The sequence below is a fragment of the Mauremys reevesii genome, linkage group 2 (assembly GCF_016161935.1).
Source record: "Mauremys reevesii isolate NIE-2019 linkage group 2, ASM1616193v1, whole genome shotgun sequence".
NCBI lineage: Eukaryota > Metazoa > Chordata > Testudines > Geoemydidae > Mauremys > Mauremys reevesii.
The window spans coordinates 129,349,151-129,374,058 of record NC_052624.1 but is presented as its reverse complement, the minus strand read 5'-3'; the positions used below and the strand labels follow the sequence as shown (position 1 = coordinate 129,374,058).

The 24,908-nt window shown below is 47.2% G+C and overlaps 1 protein-coding gene across 7 annotated transcripts in view; it reads right to left on the bottom strand.

Moving 5' to 3' along the window:
• Positions 1-24,908, bottom strand: part of MARCHF6 (membrane associated ring-CH-type finger 6) — a 145,131-nt gene that overhangs the window by 44,679 nt on the left and 75,544 nt on the right. For all 7 annotated transcript variants that reach the window (XM_039526548.1, XM_039526547.1, XM_039526553.1 and 4 more), the window contains 3 exons: positions 24,108-24,208; positions 20,887-21,024; positions 418-619 (listed from right to left, as the gene is read on the bottom strand). In XM_039526548.1, the coding sequence (XP_039382482.1) occupies positions 418-619; positions 20,887-21,024; positions 24,108-24,208 (441 nt within the window). The remainder of the gene's footprint in view (positions 1-417; positions 620-20,886; positions 21,025-24,107; positions 24,209-24,908) is intronic.

Here is a 24,908-nt window from a genome sequence, read left to right as displayed (position 1 = left end):
CTCTTCTTCCTATCTCTATAATTAAAAAAAAACAACACTAGATAAACAAAGCTGAGCATTCATATCTTATCATGGATCACAATGGGTATGGGATCTATAATAACTGGATGCAAGAGAGCTGGTTATATATATTTCAAACTGAAAAGGTTATATTAAAGTCAGCTACATGAGTATAAGACATTTGCTAACAAAATACAGAGTCCAAGATACTAAGTAAAGTGGGGGCCTTAATTATTTAGCTTCCAAAAATGACATTACCATCAAATCTTCCTTAAAAGATATCCTATGTTTTTTAATTTGTTTATATTACTGTAGTTCCTAGGAATGCTAGTGACGGACCAGAACCCACTGTATTCTATGTTTGTATAGCACTTAGCAAAAAGATGGTCCTCTTTTTAAAGTGTTCAATCTACCTACCCTGAGTGGGAATTTTAAAGGCCTACGGTAAGGCTGGAAACCCACAGGTCCTCCTTGCTGAAGTATGGCTTGATGGGCTGCATGAAGACCTTCTCCCACAACTGGAATGGCATTGTTATTGCGAGCATGCTGGTTATTAGGTTGCTGGTTTGCATTGTTCTCATTCTCTTCCTGGTCTCCAAGTAAGTAAGAATGGAGGTCCCTGTGGCAAAAAGCATGAAATGATTGTGTAACTTCCTCTGGATTCGTAACATGAATGAAAACCTAGAGAAAGCACGCCACACAGCTATATTCATCAGTGTTTGTTTAATGAACAAGGTAAAAGTACTGATCACTAGAATATCATGAAGCAACACATAAAAAGCAGCATTTGGCAGGTTTCATTCTTTTTTTGTGTACGTGTTCTACCCATTGTTTTTTAAATGTAAGTTAGAACATACAAAGCTTGGAAGAAAAACAATTTGGGTACAGGTTAAAAAAAACAGTGGCAGCACAGCTACAATCTAAATGCACTGAATCATTCATCTGACTATTTAAAAACAATATTGGTTACAAAAATGTCATGAACAAAAGAGGAAAACTCTGTCAAAATCTCTGCTAATGTAAACAGGCATAGCTCCACTGATGTAAGAGTTCTCACTTTTACTGCTATTATGAGATTAATCCAGCCATGTAAGGAACTAACAGGACAAGAACATATCAACACACATTGTGAAAAGTATCTTCAGTGTAATAACTGAGGAAGAGTCAACATGGTTTTTGTATAGAGAAATCATGCCTCACCAATCTACTAGAATTCTTTGAGAGGGGTGTAACTGTGCCTCAGTGGGTCACAACTGAGGATGCCAAATTCAGGACAAACTGTTGAGAAATAGGGCAAACACAACCCAAAACTGGTGGTAATTCTTCCATAAGATATATCAAACCAGCAACAAAAGTAAACTTCTGTTTCACCAAGCTGGCTAACAAGAAGCCATAAAAGCAGTTTCCTTAGGCATTCCAGTTCTTATGTCACCACCAAAAACAATGGATTTAGAGATGAGTGGTTCTCTACAACCAGTCTCATTAAATAAAAGGCTCTTCTGATCCCAAACAACCAGCCATACACCCAAGTCAATGTATCACTCAGATCTTACCCAAAAATCATGCTGATGCCAATCCTTTAGTATCTAAAATCTAAAAGTTTATTTATAAAAAGAAAGAAAGGTGAAAGTTAAAATTGGTTAAAGGAATCAAATACATATAATAAATACAAAATTCTTGTTTCAGGTTTGCAGCAGTGATGGAATAAACTGCTGGCTTAAGTTAAGTCTCTGGCTGCTTCCCAATCATTGGAAGGTCCTCAATCCATTGGTTAAAATGCTTCCATTAGTATAAATTTATAATCCAGAGGCCTGAGCAAGAAAGAGGCTGGAGCAGGACAGAGGCAAAATGGAGGCATTTCCAGGGCCTTTTATATCTTCTGCCATGTGGAGGAATCCCATTGTTCTTACTGTGGAAAAGTACAGTAATAAGATGGTGGCTGGAATCACATGGACAAGTCACATATCCATGCATTTCGCCTAGTCATTGCAGGAAGCCATTACCTATACTCCAGAGAGTACATCTGCAGGACAGTCCATTTAGTGTAGATGGGCGTCTTCCATTGTCAGTTAAGTGTTTCTTGATGAGCCACTTAATTTGAATAGTCCCTCCAAGATGTCCCGGCTAACTACCTTGTGGGCATTACCCGAGGAGCAAACATCTGAAATCCAGGTATAGAGCCAATCTTCATAACTTCAAATACTAAAATGATATATGCATACCGATAGCATAATCATATTCAGCAAAGCATAACCTTTCCATAGACCTCTCACATGCCACATTTTGTACAAGATATCATGCAAGTATATAACAGTGGTTGCAACAATAATCTATACCATCACATTTTAATTAAGATAATGTCACAGGGGGTCAATAAACATGTGGACAAGGGGGATCCAGTGGATATAGTGTACTTAGATTTTCAGAAAGACTTTGACAAGGTCCCTCACCAAAGGCTCTTACGCAAAGTAAGCAGTCATGGGGATAAAAGGAAAGGTTCTCTCATGGACTGGTAACTGGTTAAAAGACAGGAAACAAAGGATAGGAATAAATGATCAGTTTTCAGAATGGAGAGAGGTGAATAGTGGTTGTCCCCCAGGGGTCTGTAATGGGACCAGTACTGTTCAACTTATTCATAAATGATCTGGGAAAAGGGGTAAAACAGTGAGGTGGCAAAATTTGCAGATGATACAAAACTTCTAAAGATAGTTAAGTCCTAGGCAGACTGCAAAGAGCTACAAAAGGATCTCTCAAAACTGGGTGACTGGGCAACAAAATGGCAGATAAAATTCAATGTTGATAAATGCAAAGTAATGCACATTGGAAAACATAATCCTAACTTTACATATAAAATGATGGGATCTAAATTAGCTGTTACCACTCAAGAAAGAGATGTTGGAGTCATTATGGATTGTTCTCTGAAAACATCCACTCAATGTGCAGAGGCAGTCAAAAAAGCGAACAGAATGTTGAGAGAACAGCAGTACTTGTGGCACCTTAGGCCTGGTCTACACTAGGACTTTAATTCGAATTTAGCAGCGTTAATTCAAATTAACCGCGCACCCGTCCACACCAGGAAGCCATTTAATTCGACCTAGAGGGCTCTTTAGTTCGAATTCGGTACTCCACCCCGACGAGGGGAGTAGCGCTAAATTCAACATGGCTATTTTCCTGTCTGGACAGTTAGAATCTCATTTCGTGGTTGGACATCGGGGCGAGCTCAGCAGCACCGGCAGCAATGCAGAGCTCTCCAGCAGAGGAGTTCATGTAATATCTGAATAGAAAGAGGGACCCAGCATAGACTGACCCCCGGGAACTCTTGGATCTGATCGGTGTGTGGGGCGAGGAGTCTGTGCTTTCGGAGCTGCGCTCCAAAAAACGGAATGCAAAGACCTACGAGAAGGTCTCCAAAGCCATGAGAGACAGAGGATACAGCTGGGATGCAACGCTGCGCCGCGTGAAAATCAAGGACCCCAGACAAGGCTACCAAAAAATCAAAGCGGCAAACGGACGCTACGCAGCCTGCCACCACTGCCCCACCAGTGACCATGGACTCTGACGATGGGACAGTGTCGACGGCCAGTTCCTCGGCGATGTTCACGGATGGGGAAGATGAGGAAGGGTTTGTGGAGGACGAGGCAGGCGACAGCGCTTACAACGCTGGTTTCCCCGACCAGGATCTCTTCTTCACCGTCACGGAGATCCCCTACCAACCCTCCCCGGCCATTAACCCGGATCCTGAATCAGGGGAAGGAGCAGTCGGTAAGTGCTTTAAACATGTAAACTTTTATTCTTAATATAACAGGAATCTGAAGTATGTGAAAAGGAGGTCTCTCTATATATGGGGATAGAACAGAAATCCTCCTGGGAGATCTCCACGAAGCTCTCCTGGAGGTAATCGAAAAGCCTCCGCAGGAGGCTCCTGGGGAGAGCTGCCTTATTGGGTGCTCCGTGGTAGCACACTTTTCCGCGCCAGGCTTTCATGAGGTACTCAGGGAGCATTGCCTCCCCGAGCACGGCTGCATAGGGCCCTGGCTTTCACGCAGCATGCGCTCTCTATCTCCTTCAGTGACCGTCCTCAGGGTGATCTCGCTCAGAGACTCCTGCATCTAATTAGGGGAATTACTGTAATGTTACGCCTGGTCCAAAGTATTTTTAAAAAAATCTCCGGACAGACGGCATAGCAGAGACTCAGCACGCTACTGCGTGACAAGTGTAACGGAAAACCAAAGAATCAAATGGACGCTCATGGAGGGAGGGGGGAACGAGGACGCAAGGTATCCCACAGTTCCTGCTGTCTCCGAAAAGCATTTGCATTCTTGGCTGAGCTCCAAATGCTTCTAGGGTCAAACACAGTGTCCACGGTGGGTCAGGGCATAGCTCGGCAATTTACGCACCCCCCCCCCACCCCCAGAAGTGAAAGGGAAAACAATCCTCTGTTGACTCTTTTACATGTCACCGTATCTTTACTGAATGCTGCAGATAGATGCGATGCTGCAGCACTCAACACCAATATCCTTGCTCCCCCCCCCCGCCATGGGTGGCTGACGGTACAATATGACTGATATCCATCGTCATCATCAGCCTATTGGCACATGGGGCAATGCAAAAGGACTGGTAACCATGCCGACTAGCATACGTGAGGTCGATCAAGGGCGCCTGCTCCTAATTTTTCCTGGTAGATGGTGCAGTATGGCTGGTAACCGTCCTCATCATAGCAACAGGGGGCTGAGCTCCATCAGCCCCCACCCTTCATGTGTAAAGAAAAGATCAGTTGCCCCTGGACTAGCAGAGGGATGCTGGGCACCTCTCCTCCACACTCCTTAATGTCCTATCTGGACTATCATAGCAACTGGAGGCTGCCTTCCACTCATTTCTCACTAACAAGTCACTGTGTCTTATTCCTGCATTCTTTATTACTTTATCACACAAGTGGAGGGACAATGCTATGGTAGCCCAGGAAGGCTGGGGGAAGAATGGAATGAACAAGTGGGGTTGTTGCAGGAGCACCCCCTGTGAATAGCATACAGCTCATAATCTATGCAGGATCTGACACAGAGCAGCTGTGCTCTCTGGTTCTCTGATACAGTGGTTCTCTAGTACACTTGCCCATATTCTAGGCAGGACTGATTCTATTTTTAGATACCAAAAAGGAGGGATTGACTCAGGGAGTCATTCCCAATTTTGGCTTTTGCGCCCCTGGCTGAGATCAGCCAGGGGCACTTATGACAGCAGCAAATGGTGCAGTGCAAAAGGACTGGTAACCATGACCATCTTATTACCAATTTATGGTATGGTAGATGGTACAGTATGGCTGGTAACCATCTCTGCTATCATGCAAAAGCAAAAGCAAAAGCATGCTGCTGTGTAGCGCTGCTGGACCGCCTCTGTCAGCGGCATCTAGTACACATACGGTGACAGGCACAAAAGGCAAAACAGGCTCCATGGTTGCCACGCTGTGGCGTCTGCCAGGGCAATCCAGGGAAAATGGGCTTGAAATGATTGTCTGCTGTTGCTTTCCTGGAGGAAGGGATGACTGACGACATTTACCCAGAACCACCCGCGAAAATGGTTTTTGCCCCATCAGGCACTGGGATCTCAACCCAGAATTCACAGAGACAGACTAGACTGTGTTCATTGTTCGCAAAAATGTATCTTTGCAAGGAATTCACTCCCTTTTTCCCATCACACAGCTTCGACTGTCTCCAGACCTGCCACAGCATCCCCCTCACAGAGGCTGGCAAAGATTAGGCGGCGAAAGAAAAAGACACGGGACGAGATGTTCGCTGAACTTATGGGGTGCTCCCGAGACGAGGCGGACCAGCAGAGCCAGTGGAGGGAGACCCTCTCTCTGTACCAGCGCTCACACAGCGAACGGGAGGAGAGGTGGCGTGAAGAAGACAAGCAGGCGACTCAAACGCTGCTTGGACTAATGAGGGAGCAAACGGACACGCTCCGGCGCCTTGTGCATGTTCTGCAGGACCTCAGGAAGGAGGACAGAGCCCCCCTGCAGTGTATCTGCAACCGCCCTCCCCCGCCACAAAGTCCCATACCCCCCTCACCCAAAATAACCAGAAGGAGGGGCGCCAGAGGCCGTGAAAACTGTCACTACACCCCAGCAGAGTGCTCAAGTACCCAAAAGCTCTCATACCCTAAATTTTGAGAAGTCCTTTCCTTCCCGCCTCACCCAAGCCCCCGTCCCAGTTTCATCCCCTAACTGTCCAGTTGATAATAAAAAATACTTTTCTGTTAATTACTGTTTCCGTCATGTTCTTTTAGAGGAGACTGTGTTTGAAGGGGGGGAAGGGAGTTGGTAATTGGACAGGACAATCACCTTTACCAGGGTACAGACATGGGGGCAGGATCAGCAGCAGGTCACACACACACTGCAGTCAGTAGGCACCCTGGTCGGTATGGGAGGTGGTTTGCAGGTTCTGTGTGGGTGGGGGGGTACGTGACTTTGTAGCGGGGGAGGGTGGTTACAGATCTCATGCAACGGTCCCTGTCCTGGACCACAGAGCCACGCAGCAGAGGAATCTGTATCCGTCCTCCCCCGCCAAAAGGCCACATAGCCCCCGCACACAGAGTCCCAAAAAGGAGGGATGGCAGGCTCCGTTGAAACATCCAGTCCGGCACTGCAGACCGCTCTGGGAGCGGGAGCCTGTCATTCCTCAAGTTTACAGGCGGTCTTTACATCACTGCACACCCTACCCAGCACAGTCCGTGTCCCAGTTTCACCCCTTTAACGCAAAGTCATCAATAAAGAAACCTTTGTAAAGTTACAGTGGAACATGTATTTTATTTTTAAACGTGTGTTGGAAGTGGGGGAAGCGGGGTGGATGGGGTATGTAACTGCAGATGCTAGTCAACAGTAACTTGGTAAAGAAACGGGCAGGTTCAGCTTCTCTGTAAAGAAACTGAACAGTCACAGGTCACACTGCTCACTGCTCGCTGGTACTTGAAGAGTTCCTTGTCGCTGTGCAAGGCGCCTGCATAGGGCTTCACGAGCCAGGGCATTAGCGGGTAGGCTGGGTCCCCGACGATCACTATAGGCATCTGCACATCCCCAAGAGTTATTTTGTGGTCCGGGAAGAAACTACCTTTCTGCAGGCGTCTAAACAGACCAGAGTTCCTGAAAACACGCACGTCATGAACTTTGCCTGGCCACCCGACGTTGATGTTGGTAAAACGTCCCCCATGGTCCACCAGTGCTCGCAGCACCATTGAAAAGTAGCCCTATTTCTCAGCAGCTGACTGTGGAAGAGGTGGACAATAAGGTGCGAGGAGTTGACAACGGCCATAACTGCAGCGGGATCCGTGCTCGCAGTGCTGTGGCGCCCGCGCTGTCACTGAGCAGAAAAGTGCACGAACAGATTGCCCGCAGGCGCTTTCAGGGAGTGAGGGAGGGAGGGCGTGATTGACGGTTCAATGATGGCAGTTACCCAAAACCACCCTTGACACATTTTTCCCCCCAGCATGCATTGGGGGGAAATCCCAGAATTCCAGTGGGCAGCGGGGAGTGCGGGAACTGTGGGATAGCTTCCCACAGTGCACCGCTTCCAAAGTCGACGCTGGCCCCGTTACTGTGGACTCACACAGTCTAACTAGTGTATTTAGTGTGGATACACAACTTCGACTTCATAAGGTCGATTCCACAAATTCGAATTAAGTTGATTCGAAATAGTCTTGTAGTGTAGACATACCCTTAGAGACTAACACATTTATTTGAGCATAAGCTTTCGTGGGCTACAGCTCACTTCATCAGATGCATAGAATAGAACATATAATAAGAAGATATATATACATACAAAGAACATGAAAAGGTGGAAGTTGCCATACCAACTCTAAGAAGCCAATTAATTAAGATGAGCTAATTAATTAAGATTAAGATTTATTACTTAATCTAATATAAGATTAATATAAGATTAAGATTAAGATTAATATAAGATTAAGATTAAGATCAGGAGGAGGAAAAAAAAACTTTTGTCGTGTCAAGATGGCCCATTTCAGACAGTTGACAAAAAGGTGTGAGAATGTTGAGAATCATTAAGAAAGATGTATATAATAAGACAGAAAATATCATATTGCCCTTATATAAATCCATGGTACGCCCACATCTTGAATACTGCGTGCAGATGTGGTCGTTCCATCTCAAAAAATATATATTGGAATTTGAAAAGGTTCAGAAAAGGACAACAAAAAATGATTAGGGGTATGGAACGGCTTCTGTATAAGAAGATTAATAAAACTGGGACTTTTCAGCAGTGATGAGCTGCCAAAATCTTAACAACGGGTTCCCTATAAAAAGTTCTGATTTAACAACGGGTTCCCTATAAAAAGTTCTGATTTAAGGGATGTGCGACAGCATGTATTTTTTGTACCAATAGGGTTACCATACGTCCATATTTTCCCAGGAGGTGATTAAGAACCGAAAAGCCTGACATGTCCAGGAAAATACAGATGTATTTTAACCCTACCTAAAGTTCTTTTTTAAAAAGATGGGGCTGACCTAGAAATGAGCTCCGTTTCACATGTGTGGGTGGTGATCAGGGACAGTCTCAATTTTTGGGTCTTTTTCTTATATAGGCTCCTATTACCCCTCACCCCCGTCCCGATTTTTCACACTTGCTGTCTGGTCACTCTAGGGTGTGCACATGTGTGGGTCCCAGCTGCTCCCTGCCCCCCCCCCATTGAAGCAGGTGTGCAGGGTTACTGCCCTGGGAACTGCAGGGCACCAGTGGATGTGGGGCTGGCTGCAGATAGGGGCGTGGGGCAGGGCTAGCTGGAGGCAGGGAGTGACACGGGCTGGCTGTGGGCAGGTGATGCAGACGGGCGGGCTGCGGGTGGCTGTGGGCAGGGGGTGGCTGCGGGCGGCTGTGGGCAGGGGGTGGCTGCGGGCAGGGGGTGGTTGTGGCAGGGGCTGCAGGCAGAGGCTGGCTGCGGGCAGAGGGTGGCTGTGGCAAGGGCTGGCTGCGGGCAGAGGGCGGCTGTGGGCAGGGGCTGGCTGCGGGTGGCTGTGGGCAGGGGGTGGGGCAGAGGGCGGCTGTGGGCAGGGGCTGGCTGGGGGCAGAGGGGTGGCTGTGGGCAGGGGGCGGCTGCGGGCCGAGGGTGGCTGTGGGCAGGGGTGGCTGTGGCAGGGGTGCAGGCAGAGGCTGGCTGCGGGCAGAGGGTGGCTGTGGCACGGGCTGGCGGCGGGGGGCGGTGGGCTGGGGGGGGCTGCCGGCAGGGGGTGGTGGTGGCAGGGGCTGCTGGCAGAGGCTGGCTGCGGGCAGAGGGTGGCTGTGGCAAGGGCTGGCTGCGGGCAGAGGCGGCTGTGGGCAGGGGCTGGCTGCGGGTGGCTGTGGGCAGGGAGTGGGGCAGAGGGCGGCTGTGGCAGGGGCTGGCTGGGGGCAGGGGGTGGCTGTGGGCAGGGGCTGGCTGCGGGCAGGGGTGGCTGGGGGCCGGGGCTGCTGGCAGTGGCTGGCTGCGGGCAGAGGGTGGCTGTGGCAAGGGCTGGCTGCGGGTGGCTGTGGGCAGGGAGTGGGGCAGAGGGCGGCTGTGGGCAGGGGCTGGCTGCGGGTGGCTGCGGGCAGGGGGTGGCTGTGGCAGGGAAGGCGGGGGAGGGGCGCAGACACTCACAGGGTGGGGGGGGGCTGGGAGCAGCAGGACGCAGCCGGGGACTCACCAGGCAGCAGCAGGAGCCCCAGGGCCAGAGGTCCAAAGAGCAGGAGCAGCAACAGGGCCAGGAGGCAGCTCACATGGCTCTCGCAGCACAGCGCAGCGCCCCCCGGCGGCCGGGAGGAGGAATTACAGGCTTCCCAGGCAGAGCCCATCAAAGCTTCCCTCGCAGGGAAGCTAGTTAACAAGCGGTTCTAAAACCGCTTCTAAATTTAACAACGGGTTCGCCCGAACCGGTGCAAACCGGCTCCAGCTCACCCCTGCTTTTCAGCTTGAAAAAGAGATGACTAAGGGAGGATATGAGAGAGGTCTGTAAAATCATGACTGGTGTGGACAAAGTAAATAAGGAAGTGTTATTTACTCCTTCGTATAACACAAGAACTAGGGATCACCAAATTGAATTAATAGGCAGCAGGTTTATAAACAAACAAACAAAAAAATGGTTACTTACCTTTTGTAACTGTTGTTCTTCGAGATATGTTGCTCATATCTATACCAGTTAGGTGTGTGCGCGTGCACGGCTCTTGGAAACTTTTTCCTGGCAGCTACCCATTGGGCCAGCTGTGGAGCCCCTTGGAGTGGCGCCGGTATGGCACTCTATATATGACCTTGCCGGCCTGACTCCCCTTCAGTTCCTTCTTGCCAGATACTCTGAGGGGGGGAATGGAATCGATATGAGCAACACATCTCGAAGAACAACAGTTACAAAAGATGAGTAACCATTTTTTCTTCTTCGACTGCTTGCTCATATCAATTCCAGTTAGGTGACTTCCAAGCCTTGCCTGCTCGCCAGAAGACAGTGCAGTACGACTGCTGGCCATCGTCATCTCCCATTTATGTCCAGGCGCCCCTGGCCGACCTCACCGAGGCCAGCCAGCAGCACACATATCTGCCCATGGGCCCCCGACCGACCTCACCGAGGTCAGCTAAAAGAGCACCTAGGAGACGACAACAACTACCAGTCGTAATGCACCATCTGCTGCCAAAAGGCAATGAGCTGCTATTGTGTAGCAATGCAGTACCATGTCTGCCAACACCCAGGAGACATACGGTGATGGTGAGCTGAACGGGCTCCATGCTTGCCATGGTATGTCGTCTGCATGGGTAACCCGGGAAAAAAGGTGAGAAACGATTTATTACCATTGCTTTCACACGGGAGGGAAGGGCTGTCAACATTTACCCAGAACCACCCGCGACAATGTTTTTGCCCCATTAGGCATTGGGAGCTAAACCCAGAAGTCCAATGGGGGCGGAGACTGCGGGAAGTGTGGGATAGCTACCCACAGTGCAATGCTCCGGAAGTCGACGCTAGCCTCGGTACTGTGGACGCACTCCGCTGACTTAATGGTCTTAAGTGGGGACACACACAATCGACTGTATAAAATCGATTTCAACTTCTATAAAATCGACCTAATTTCATAGTGTAGACATACCCTAAGTCATAACAAGCCCAGATACACACTGTGATCCAGGAGATCTGCTGGGAAGAGACTGGCAAACCCTTCATCTGCTCTGCTATAGCAATGAACAACTGGGTTGTTTTTCGGAACGGCTTTGTGCAATCGATATAGAAGGCGAGCACCATCCAGCAAGTGCAGCTGTTGTTCTTGAGGGCTGTTGTGCGGCTTTGGATAGAAGACTGGTAGGAAGATGTCCTCGCTAATATGGAAGCGGGACACCACCTTGGGAAGGAAAGCTGGATGAGGTCTAAGTTGTACCTTGTCCTTATGAAAGATAGTGTATGGAGGCTCAGAGATGAGGGCCAGTAGTTCAGACACATGTCGTGCTGAGGTGATAGCCACCAGAAAAGCTACCTTCCAAGAGAGGTAGAGGAGTGACCAAGAAGCTAAAGACTCACCCATGAGGTGGTAGAGAACTAGGTTAAGGTCCCAGGCCAGGATGGGGGGCTTCATCGGGGATGTATCTTCTCCAGTCTGAACGCCCAAAATCGCCTGGGTGAAAAGCCGAGATGGCCACAAGGTGGACCTTGAGAGAATCGAACACCAGATGACAGTCTTTCAGGTACAGAAGATAGTCCAAGATACAAGGCATGGGAGCCTGGAGCAGGAGCACCTGTCTTTGGGTGCACTAGCTGGAGAACCTCTTCCATTTCGCCCTGTATGTGGCCCTAGTAGATAGCTTGAAGCTCTCCAGAAGAACCTGCCTCACCGGATCCGAACAGGCAAGCTCTGCCTGGTTCAGCCACGGATTCTCCAGGCCATGAGGTGGAGAGACTGAAGGTCTGGGTGAAGGAGGCAACCGTGGTCCTATGTAATGAGGTCAGGAGTGAAAGGTGTCAATCCAGGCACTGGTACGGTTAAGTCCATGAGGGTGGGGTACTAGCACAAGCAAGACCAAGCTGGGGCCACCAAAACGATCTCCCCCTTGTCCCTGCTGACTTTGAGAAGCACCTTGTGGACGAGCAGGAATGGTGGGAAGGCGTATAGCAACTGACCGGGCCATGGAATCATGAACGTATCTGCGACCGAGCCTGGGCTGACACTCCTGAAGGAGCAGAAGGTTGGGCACTTGCTGTTGGCCCATGTGGCGAACAGGTCAATTTGGGGAAACCCCCAACTGCGGAAGATGGCGTGGATGATGTTCGGGTGAATCGACCACTCGTGCATGAGGAAACGTCTGCTCAGACTGTCTGCCAGCATGTTCTGAACACCCGGCAGGTATAAGGCCTGGAGAAGGATGGAGTGGGCTAGACAAAATTCTTACAGTAGGAGGGCTTCCTGACGGAGAGGAGACAAGTGGACTCTGATTTGCCTGTTTATATAAAACATGGCCGTGGTGTTGTCCATCAATACTGCTATGCAGTGGCCCTGCAAGCGAGTCAGAAAAGCTTAGCAGGCGAGGCAGATCGCCCTGAGTTCTTTGATGTTGATATGTAGAGCCAGTTCCTCTACTTGCCACAAGCCCTGAGTTGTCAGGCTACCAAGATGTACTCCCCAGCCCAATGCGGATGCGTCTGTGACTAAAGTCAAGGTGGGTTGGGGTGGGTGAAAAGGACACGCAGGGGATCCAGCCACTACCATAGGGAATCGAAGGTGTGCCGAGGGATGGTCAGCACCATGTCCAGACTGTCGTGGCCCAGGTGATACACAGACGCGAGCCACGCTTGCAAGGGCCTGAGTTGTAACCTGGCATGTTGAACCACGTAAGTGCAGAATGCATATGGCCTAGCAGCTGAGACACTGCCTCGCCGTGGTGGTGGGGGGAAGCTGCAAAGGTTGCTGATTATCTGCAAGAGGGCAAGAATGCTCTCACTTGAGTTGCATCCAGAACGGCTCCAATGAACTCTATCCTTTGAGTTGGGGTGAGCACCGATTTGTTGACGTTGTGAATGATACCTAATCGTTAGAAAGTGTCTCTGACTATCTGCACCTGCGATTCCACCTGCTGACAGGAGCAGCCCCGAAGGAGTTGATTGGTGATCCTGAGAGAGAGACCCCCCCTCCCCCCCGTGTAATAAATTCTCCTTCCAAACAAATCAAGCCGTTTAGCCTCTCTTGATTTGGGTGCGGGGGCCTGCTGATCTTGCCTCTCTTTTTCATTCACTGCTTCCACCATGAGAGCATGGGGGTGGGTGGGTGAAGAGATACTGATATCCCTTAGTGGGAACAAAGTATTTATGTTCAGCCCCCTTGGCTGTAGGAGGAATGGAGGCATGCGTTTAGCAAATAGTTTTGCCGTTGTATTGAATAGTTTTTATAATGGGTAAGGCCACCCTAGACGTACCCTCTGGTGCTAGGCTATCATACCATAGTCTCCTCCTATTCGACCACTTCCTCCACCTGGAGGTTCACATTCAGGGCTACTCATCGGAGGAGTTCCTGCAGGGCCCTGTAATCCATGGGTGGTGGCCCGGACGTTGAAGTGCCTGCCACCGCCTCGTCAGGGGACGATGAGGAAGAAGTTACCGGGCAGGACCAGTTCCGTGGTGGCCTCTTGATCCTCAGGGACCGGGTCCTCATGAGCATCGGATGTAGCCTCCACAGGCGGATGTAGGATTGAGTCCAGGTTTTGTGGCGGGTCCTGGGGTGGGCGGCTGAGAGTTGCCTCTGGGAGGCAAGATGCCGAACGGGAAGGCAGTGGGATGCCAGGAGGGGCACCCTGGGCCTGATGGTATGCCCAAGGGGTCCAGAATTGCCACTAAGGCTGCCATTGGGGCACTGAAGAGTCCTGCCTTAGGCTCACCAGCCCTGAGCTGGGTGCCTCAGATGCACCCGATGCCCTGCCTGAGGGAAGGTGATCTCGAGCGGGATAACCAGCGGGGAGCGGTGCGAGACTGCACCGGAGGCATCCTCCTCCGATGGACCGAATGCATGCCATGAAGCACAGCGAGATCTCAATGTCAATCGGTGCCGCGGGTGCAGGGTGGTGCCGCTCCAGGGAGCGATGTACAGTGGTGCTGCAACGTGGAGCCGCGCCGAGGCAGGGAGCAGTGCTGCGATCGAGGATGGTGCCGAAGCAGAGAGAGGTGCCGCGAAGTGGAGCAGTGCCAGTCTGTCGAGCGACGCCTGGAAGGTGAGCAGCGTGCAGACTGAGGCCGGCGCTGAGAACAGTGCCACGAGGTCACAGAGCGGGACCTAGACCTCGAGTGGGACCATGACCTATCTGCCAACGACCACCTCGGGCAGGAGCGGATCCGAGGGTTGGGGCTGCGGGACCAGTGCTGCAAGTCAGACTGGTGTGGGGCGTAGGCGCGGCGCCAGGACTCAGAGCAGCACCGAGATCCGGGTCAGAGGGCAGACGGGCCAAACATGGCAGCTTGCCTCTGGACGGTGCCAGGCCTCGAGGGAGTGGCGGCTTATTCCTTGTAGTGGGAGACTTAGATGCTGACATCTCAATGAGCCCCCTAGAGGCTTAGAAGGAGTCCGGGGTGGAAGACATCATAACTTCCCCCACATGCAGCTGTGGTGAGTCCAGGAGAGCAGTGCTTTCTGGGGAGACAGGGGCCTGCGACTATTGTGCCTGGCCCGAGGCCCATTCCCTGCACCGTCCCCTTCCGGGGGAGCAGTAGCCAGAGCAGGCTGCTGAGGGGACTTCCCCTTGGTCTGTTTTTTACGGGCAGCCAGTGAATGAGAGCGGTGCCGGGGAGAGCGCTTCTGGGGTCCGGGGGACTGGCGGCTCCTGGGTTGGTGTGCCGAGTCCTTTCTCGGCACCGCAGGAGAAGCACTCTGCACTGAGGTGCTTGGGGCCAGGTCCTGCTGCGGATGGAGGGCTGACTCCATAAGGAGTTGCTTTAGGCGAATGGGTAACTATATACAGTGATTAGCAGAAGGGCTAGGGATTAGTGGGACACTTGCAAGTAAGAGACCACTGTTCCAACAACCGTCACTGGCAGTAAGAAGGAACTGAAGGGGGGTCGGGCTGGCAGAGTCGTATATAGAGTGCTGTACCGGTGCCACTCCAGGGGGGCTCCACGGCCAGCTCAACGGGTAGCTGCTAGGGAAAAGTTTCCGACAGCCATGCACGTGGCGCGCGCACTCACCTAATTGGATATGATATAAGCATGCACTCAAAGAAGGAGGAAGTATTTTTTTCAAACAATGCACAGTCAGTCTGTGGAACTCTTTGCAAGAGGATGTTGTGAATGCCAAGGACTATAACAGGGTTCAAAAAAGAACTAGATAAGTTCATAGAGGATAGGTCCATCAATGGCTGTTAGCCAGGATGGGCAGGGATGGTGTCTCTAACCTCTGTTTGCCAGAAGCCTCTGTTTGCCAGGGTCACCTGGCATCAGCCACTGTCAGAAGACAGGATACTGGGCTAGATGGACCTTTGGTCTGACCCAGTATGGCCGTTCTTATATTCTTAACCTTTGAACAGCAGTTTATAATTTGTGGACAAAAAAAGTCACAGGTTCTAAAGTGTTTTCCCTACAGGTATACATTTTCTTCTATCCCTAATAAGTCTCAATATTTAAAAAAGCTACAAAACCCCTCAAAATTGTCCTCGCAGCAGTCTGAGAGCATTAGTACCCAGTATCAGTGAACCTGCGTAGAGAGGGATGCCATCTCTGTTATGCAATGTCATTAACTGGCAGGACTTTATGGGGGTCTGCTAAAATCAAATACCTATTACGTATGCTCAGAAGCAATTTTTCATTCCCCACCCCCAAATCTAGCAAAAACTCCTCCTCTAACGACTACTTACATAAAGCTCCAAACTTCAGACAACTCTGATAACCCCATCAGAATGTGGATTTAAAAATGGTAATTAAGTTTTTTTCACCCTTGCTTAATTAAAAAGTGTCTGAAGGAATGTTTATTAGAGCCATCTCTTCTGGTAACTGCAACAGTTGAAGATGCGTAATAGTTTCCATTATTATCCGCCCAACTTGGTTCTCACCTCCACCTCCCTCCATCGCCTACTTTCCATTGGTATTCATCTTTGGGATGAGTTATCCATGTTTTGACTGTATTGGAAGGTGAATTCTTCTATTAAGTTGGAGCTAAAAACCTCATTTGTTTTTCAGGCATGAGAAACTGAAAAGATTATTGCAACGAGGAAGAAAGTATCTCATTCTCCATCCCATTCTCAAGCCTCCATAAGAATAATTCAGTCAAGAAAAAACCTTCAAACTTGAAATATTATGTGCATGCCCCTTAATGAGCAGTACAGGCTTTGGGGAGTGCAAGTACACTTCGTTAAGTCAAATTATGAAACAGTCAAAAACTATTAAAACAGAACAGTTCCTTACCTTACAGTAACTGTGGTTCTTTGAGATGTTGTAGTCAGTATGGATTCTTAGATGCACGTGCATCATGTGTGCAAGCTCAGAATCTTTCAAATAGAGTCCAGTGAGGCCACACACATGCCCTGAGCTTCCTTGATCTTCTGTGCAAAGGCATAAAAAGGTGGAGTGGAAGCAATTCCCACTCAGTTCCCTTGCAATTCAAAGCCCATGAGTGACTGCTGAGGACTTGGAAAAGTGGGGATGAAGAGTAGGTCATGGGATCCACACTGACTATAACAAATCAAAGAACCACAATTACTGTAGAGTTAGTAACCATTCCATATTTGAGCGTTAGTCACTGTAGGTGAATGGTAAGCAATATCAACTCAGGATGGTGTGAATGAGGAGTATCAGCTGCATCTTCATAATGAAGCAGGGAGGGATAGCTCAGAGGTTTGAGCATTGGCCTGCTAAACCCAAGGTTGTGAGCTCAATCCTTGAGGGAGCCATTTAGGGATTTGGGGCAAAAATCTGTCTGGGAATTGGTCCTGCTTTGAGCAGGGGGTTGGACTAGATGACCTCCCTGAGGTCCCTTCCAACCTTGTTATTCTTTGATTTTATGAAACAGCTTGGCTCTTGAAGCAGCCAACTGTGGCCATAAATAGAAGAAAATCCTCTATTGTTGCCCACAGCTATGAATATAACATCATGGAACTCTAGGTTTGTCCAGAGTGCAGAGTTTCTTCTCCCCTCATGTGGAATGAGGTCTTGGGAAGAACAACACAGGTTGGTTTAAATGGAACTTGGAAATCACCTTGGGAATTTGGCATGAGGTTTTAGTATCACTGTGTCTTTATGGAAACAAAAGTACAGGTGTTCCACCATGACTGTCTGAAGTTCGTTCACTCTCTGGATTGAGGGGATCACTACCAAAATCACCATTCTGAGAGTAAGCTGGTGAATGGAGTAGTCCACAAGCTTTAGAACGATGATATTGAGGTCCGATACCAGAGCAGGTCTTCTGACCAGTGGGTAAAAGCATGCATAGGGCCCTTGACATATTTGGATACCATCGGTATGAGAGAAGACTGAGACCAAATGTATCAGTCGATGATATGCAGAGACTGCACCTAGATTAACTTTGAGCTAAATGAAAGTCCAGAATGTTTTAACTGCAGCAAGTAGTCCAGAATCTTCAATATCAGGGCCTGCAATGTGTTTAGGCCGTGGTGGGTTGTGCATATTGATTATCCTTTCCATTTGGAGGAATAAGTTTCTCTTGCACAGTATTCTGCTCTACGTCAGGATTTCCTGATTTTCCATGGCACTCAACCAGTCAATATCCAGGTTGTCAGGTGCTGCAACTTCAGGTCTGGATGGAATCCTTGACAGTTTGACCGTATGGGGTCTGCAGGATCAGGCCTTCCTTGTCTTGTTATGATTCAATTAAATTTCGACTCAGTTGTGTATGGATCACTAGTGGAAGAGAAACACTTCTTTGATCTGTACTACGATCATCTCAGGGCATGTCTACGCAGCAACTGGAGACCTATGGGGCATTTTTTGTAACAGGCTCTTGAGGAAAGATCCCTGAAATAAGGAAGGGGATGAGGAAAGGAATTGGATGGGGGTAGCCATGGGCAATGATGATGACCATTAATTCTTTATCTAATCTCTGAGCACAACTGACAGAAGAGGGGAAAAGCGATTCCTGAAAGTTGGCTGCAGTATAGGCTTGACACAACTGAGCTCTGAATACTCCTGTCAAACCTGCTGACTCAGAGCAGGCTTGGTGTACAATGGAGGACAACAGGCGCCTACTGGTGTAGCAGGGTTTCTTTCTGGGCAAATATTCTGGTTGACAATTATGGGAATAAGACTGTGTTCTTTGTCTTTGTGGGAGCTGATCCCAGAAGGGCTTACTTAAGGTGCGGGATAGTACATCCCTAAAGATCTCAGAATTGCTCTCAAATCTTTGAGGGAAAGGACTGCCTGATCAGTCCAATTGCTAAAGAGCTTCATGCCCTGAAGGGCAGGTCATCTCTCATCACCTGGACTTCTTTTGGAATCCCAGACATTTATAACCAGGAGGCGCAGAGCATTTGGGCTACTGTACCTATGAATCAAGTGGTCATATCTGACTCATCCACTGTGGCTTGTAGCATTGTTCTTATTACTACTTGCCCCTTCCTTGATAGTATGTCTCAGCTCTTCCTTACAATCTTGCAGGAGCCTTAATAGGAATGGGGTCACCCATGCCCACATCAGAAAACTATTTTGCCAACAGGGCCAGTAGCTTCCTGTGAGGAACTGGAGGAAGGCCTGATGAGTAAGCCTTTTGGCCAAAGTAGTTCAGTTTCGGGGGGTGGGGGGGGGTCCTTATCTGTGGTGGATCTAGTCTTTCCCTGGACCACAGACACCATAAGCGACTCTGGTGTCTGATGCTTATAAGAAAGTTCAAAGCCTTTGGATGGGACTTGATAACACTTTTATACTCCGTTTGAAGTAGGGGAAAGCAAGGTTGAGGTGTGCCACAATCCTTTTGCTGGGTCCAATATACTATGATTAGTAGCACAATCCCAGTTGGGGCTGAGGATATCGAACAGAGAACAAACCTAAGATCACGGTCATCTCAAAGTCCAAGATTTCAGCAAGCTATCCTCAGGAGCAGGTCTGGAATGCCCTAAAGTCATTGATGGTTGGTGTCGGGTAAGGCAACAGCTTCATTTGGAAAATAGAAGGATTAGGTGGGGAAGACAATTGGAGTGTTTCCCGAGCCATTACCTCACAAGGACACTTCTCTGGTCCTGTGACAGGGATCTGACTATTGATGCCAGATGAAGAGTGAGACCTGCTTTTCCCAGACACACGATAGGGCACCACTCTGGGAAGGTGGGCCCCAACAGGGCCATAAAGGTAAATTGTACAATTACTGGCCAAGCTGTGATTGGCCTGTCCACTGTCAGCTGTGTGTCAGTGCCAGATATGGGACACTTCCAGAGCCCCCGTTAATGTACTATTCTGGTCTGAGCTCATGCTTGAAGTCAGGGAGGAGTGGCTTGGACATGGCAAGAAGAAATACATCTCCAGGAACAGCCGTGCCATTAGATATGGGACCAGTACTGACTCTGCTGGTACCAAAACAAGCAGCAAAGGCAGTTCCTCAAAGGCACATCTTGATATTGGAAAGGCTCATTGATTGGCACCAGTGGTGTTGACGTCAGCATCAGTACTGTGGTCTCCAGAGTCTTTCACAGCCGATGCTTTGCTCCCATCCCTCAACACTAATGAAGGTTTAGAAGACCTGCCTTTGGAGGAATGCTATGGGTCTTTCTCATGGAATGAGCTTGTTGCATGTTTTGAGCTGTGCTTATGCATGGTGAGGGTATGCTGCTTGGCATCCAAAGTGGATGATATGGGTGCCAGGTCTCTTTGCCCCAGAGTCGGTACTGATGCACACAGCACTGAAGGATCATGGTGCCAGTTCCATGGTCCCTTTTTAGATTTCTGCCTACTAGAACCAGAGGCATGGTGTCTGGTTACCAGAACACTTACTGTATATAGCCTCCTTGTCTCCAGCTTGGAGGATGTCTCTTCTCCAAGATCATATAAGACGTTTAAAGACTGCTTCAAGAGACTTAATTTCAAACACACGTCTCTCAGTTTTCAGGTGTGGGACAAGAAGTGACAGATGAAGCACTTGTTGGGTGATGTGCTCTTCCAAGGGAGAAAAAACACCTGCTGAGACCACTGATTAAGGACATACGACTGTGGCACAATGGACAAGATTTAAACCCTGTGGGTTTACAATAGACCATACTGGCAGTCGGTGTAAAGTGCCTTACCCTTCTGTATGGAGAGGTTGTGTAGGAGAATCTCTTCATACTTTTTTCTGTACATGAGCAATGAAAGAGAAAAAGTGAAATGGTATTTCTTCACAAAAGGATTAAGATTGAAGCTCAAAAAAACTATAGCCCATAGGACACTGTCCGAGTTCCATCTCTGTCACGGATGGTAAGAGAGAACTGAGGGAGGGTCACAGCCACTCCAACCTTTATGCCCTCACATAGGAGGGTTTTCAGGGGTGGATTTATTTATATTTTTTGCATGGATTAAATAGCACCAGAAGGGTACACATTAATTTTGCTCATATTTTCCAAAGAGTCTATGGAAGAAGAAAGCAACAAAAATTTCATTCCGAAAAGATAAACATAATAGAAAGCAAAACACAGAAACAGGGACAACAGAAATTGCTATTCAGATTCAGCTATATAATTTTTTACCATGCGAAAGTTGTATTTGTGCAGCAAATACAATTAATTGCAAAGGCATATTCTGAAGTTGCAATACATGTTCAAGGATTCACTGTACAATAATTTGTTCTATATAAATTTTCATGCATCTCTGCTATGCACACATTTATGTATCAAGTAATCCATAATGCTCCAGTTCCGATATCTAGCCAAAGAATACATTTCTTCCACATTAAAAAAGCTAAAGTGACACAAGCCACATAACTGATATTGGCTGTTTACACTTACAGTAAGTACCCAGCTGTAACAGTCCATGCTCGTACAAGACCTTTCAACCACTGTCTCGTGTGTCCTTGTTCAAGCAGAGCTGGCAGCACTACCTGAAGCAAAAGCAGCTCCAGAGAAAGTTCACTCACTGGAGCATCACTAGAAACAATGGGAAAGAACATGGAGGCAAACATATAAGGACTATTCTAAAATTTTATGAATTTCCTACAAACATTTTAACAAACCAAAACTATTATAACCAAATATCTGACTAAACTAACAGTAAAGGCTAAGTAGGATTCCATCACAGACAATTCTTAGACTTTAATAGCCAAGATTTTTTAGTAGTGTTTAGGAATTTAATGTGAATAGACAGTTTTATGAAAAGTCTTTAGGAAAGATATCTTCTGTTATCAGAAGTGTTTCAAAAACATTGTAAAAACAAACAAGCAAACAAACAAAATAGGGCTGTCAAGTGCTTAAAAATATTAATCACACTTAAAAAATTAATCGCGATTAATCACACTGTTAAACAATAGAATACCATTTATTTAAATGTTTTTGATTTACTATATTTTCAAATATATTGATTTCAATTACATCACAGAATACAAAGTGTACAATGCTTAATTTATATTTATTTTTATTACAAATATTTGCACTGTAAAAAACAAAATAGTATTTTTCAGTTGACCTAATACAAGTACTGTAGTGCAATCTCTTTATCATGAAAGTTGAATGTACAAATGTAGAATTATGTACCAAAAAAAACTGCATTAAAAAATAAAACAATGTAAAACTTTAAAGCCTGCAAGTCCACTCAGTCCTACTTCTTATTCAGCCAATCACTAAGACAAACAAGTTTGGCTACAATTTGCAGGAGATAATGCTGCCCACTTCTTGTTTACAATGTCACCTGAAAGTGAGAATACGCGTTCACATGGCACTGTTGCAGCCGGTGTTGCAAGATATTTACATGCCAAATATGCTAAAGAGTCATATATCCCTTCATGCTTCAACCATCATTCCAGAGGACATGCGTCCATACTGACGGGTTCTGCTTAACAACAATCCAAAGCAGAGCAGACATAGAACATAGAGGTTGGAAGGGACCTCAGGAGGTCATCTAGTCCAACCCCCTGCTCAAAGCAGAACCAATTCCCAGACAGATTTTTACCCCAGTTCCCTAAATGGCCCCCTCAAGGATTGAACTCACAACCCTGGGTTTAGCAAGCCAATGCTCAAACCACTGATCTATCCCTCCCATGAATGCATGTTCATTTTTATTGTCTGAGTCAGATGCCACCAGAAGGTTGATTTTCTTTTTTGGTGGTTGAGGTTTTGTAGTTTCTGCATATGAGCGTTGCTCTTAAGACTTCTGAAAGCATGCTCCACACCTCATCCCTCAGATTTTGGACGACACTTCTGATTCTTAAATCTTGGGTCGAGTGCTGTAGCTATTTTTAGAAATCTCACATTGGTACCTTCTTTGCATTTTGTCAAATCTGCTGTGAAAATGTTCTTAAAATGAACATGTGCTGGGTCATCATCTGAGACTGCTATAACATGAAATATATGGCAGAATGCAGGTAAAACAGAACAGGAGACATATAATTCTTCCCCAAGGCGTTCAATCACAAATTTAATTAAAACTTTTTTTTTAACAAGCATCATCAGCATGGAAGCTGTTCTCTGGAATGGTGGCTGAAGCATGAAGGGGCATACGAATGGTTAGCATATCTGGCATGTAAATACCTTGCAATACCGGCTACAAAAGTGCCACGCGAACACCTGTTCTCACTTTCAGGTGACATTATAAATAAGAAGCAGGCAGCATTATCTCCCATAAATGTAAACAAACTTTTTGTCTTAGCGATTGGCTGAACAAGAAGTAGGACTGAGTGGACTTGTAGGTGCTAAAGTTTTACATTGTTTTGTTTTTGAATGCAGTTATGTAACCAAAAAAAAATCTACATTTGCAAGTTACACTTTCAGGATAAAGAGATTGCACTACAGTACTTGTATGAGGTGAATTGAAAAATACTATTTTGTTTTTTACAGTGCAAATATTTGTAATAAAAATAATATAAAGTGAGCAGTATACACTTTGTATTCTGTGTTGTAATAGAAATCAATATATTTGAAAATGCAGAAAAACATCCAAAAATATTTAATAAATTTCAATTGGTATTCTTTTGTTTAACAGTGCGATTAATTTGAGTTAATCACGTGAGTTAACTGCAATTTATCAACAGCCCTATTTCCTTCCCCCATCTCCTCCCACAGCATGATGATAACCTATGGGATAACTAGCCTATGGGGTAAAACTAATAATTTGTTCAACTTCTACATGTCTGAATGCAATGTCAAAGTAATGGTGAAAGTGGTATAATGGTAATGGTGAAACTGGTACAATTATGCCATGTCTACGCTAGCACTTATTTCAGGGTAGCAGCCGTGTTAGTCTGTATCAGCAAAAAGAACAGGAGTACTTGTGGCACCTTAGAGACTAACAAATTTATTTGAGCATACACTTTCGTGGGCTAAAACCTACTTCATCGGATGCATGCAGTGGAAAATACACTTACGTTGGCAAATCTTTTGTTGCTCAGGGGTGTGAAAAAACACCCCTCTGAGCAACATAAGTTTTGCCAGCGTAAGTGTTCTCCAGCCGACAGGGCTGGCTTTAGGAAGTGCGGGGCCCAATTCGAACAGTTTCGACGGGGCCCCAGCAGGGAAGACCAAAAAAAAAAAAACACGTAAAAAAACCATGTGGGGCTTGTACTCACCGGACAGTGCTCTGAGTCTTCGGCCGCACTTCGGCGGTACTGAAGGACTCGCCTCCGAAGTGCCGCCGAAGACCCAGAACAAGCGAAGGACCCACCTCTGAAGTGCTGCCGAAGACCCGGAGCGCCGCCAGGTGAGTAAAAATTAAAAAGGCACCTCTAGCCAGGGAAGAGATTCTCACTGGGCGCGGGGCCCAATTTGGGGGAATTGGTGGAATTGGCCTAAAGCTGGCCCTGCCAGCCGACACAGCTACCACTGCTCGTTGAGCTGTTTTATTATGTCAATGGGCATAACACAGCTACATGAGCACTCTTATAGCGGCACAGCTGTATTGGTACAGCTGTGCTGCTGTAAGCTTATAAGTGTAGACATGGCCTTAGAGCGGTACACAAGGAGGACTCTGTCTAATCACACGGAGACCAAAAACATCTTTCAGAATGAAAATAAAAACTTACCTGTAGAGCATGACATTATATGGAAGAAAATTAGGCAACAGATACTTAATAATACGGATAGGAAGCCAAAGCATGAGCAGGACAATTGACCCAAAGACGATCTGCAACAAGAAAATTACAAATGCATATTATATCTACAAGACTCACATGAGGCCTTATTTTTTATATGGATGGGCCAATGAAGATGTAAACCATCTGCAAAGGTTCTGAATGAAAAAAATGGATGAACAAAGATCCATGATTAAATTAAAACCTGTTCCTCTCAAATTTTGGTAGTCTATGTTCCATAAAGAGAAATAAATGTATAAACTAGAAGAGAAAGTTGTTTAATCTCTGAATATATAAGCTGTAATTGATCATCCTTCATGGGGCCCATGGTACCGCTGCGAGTCTGATGAAGGTTCTGAAATCATTTCAACTCATACCTTCAGAGAATGATAATTAGCCAAGAGCTTCATTTCTTGATTCATAAAGCATAAACCAACTCCATTATATTCTGCTAACCCATGCATTTGAGATCTTTAAAAAGAACTACATGTTGGACTAAGTTTGGGTCATTTGATGTGACACATACATCCCTAATGCAGCCAAAGCAGTGTGGCTATAAGATGACAAAAGGCCAATACATCCTGCTGTTTTCTAGAGTCCTAAGCATGACTGACCAGCACTCCTCTCCAGATGGCAGGGAGAAGGTCTCACCCTCAGAGTGTATGCTGAGCACCATTAGGGTGATCCAACAAGGTACAGAGGCTGTTGATGTGTTAACAGTATATCAGCATCACAGTATCCCATACAGCAGTC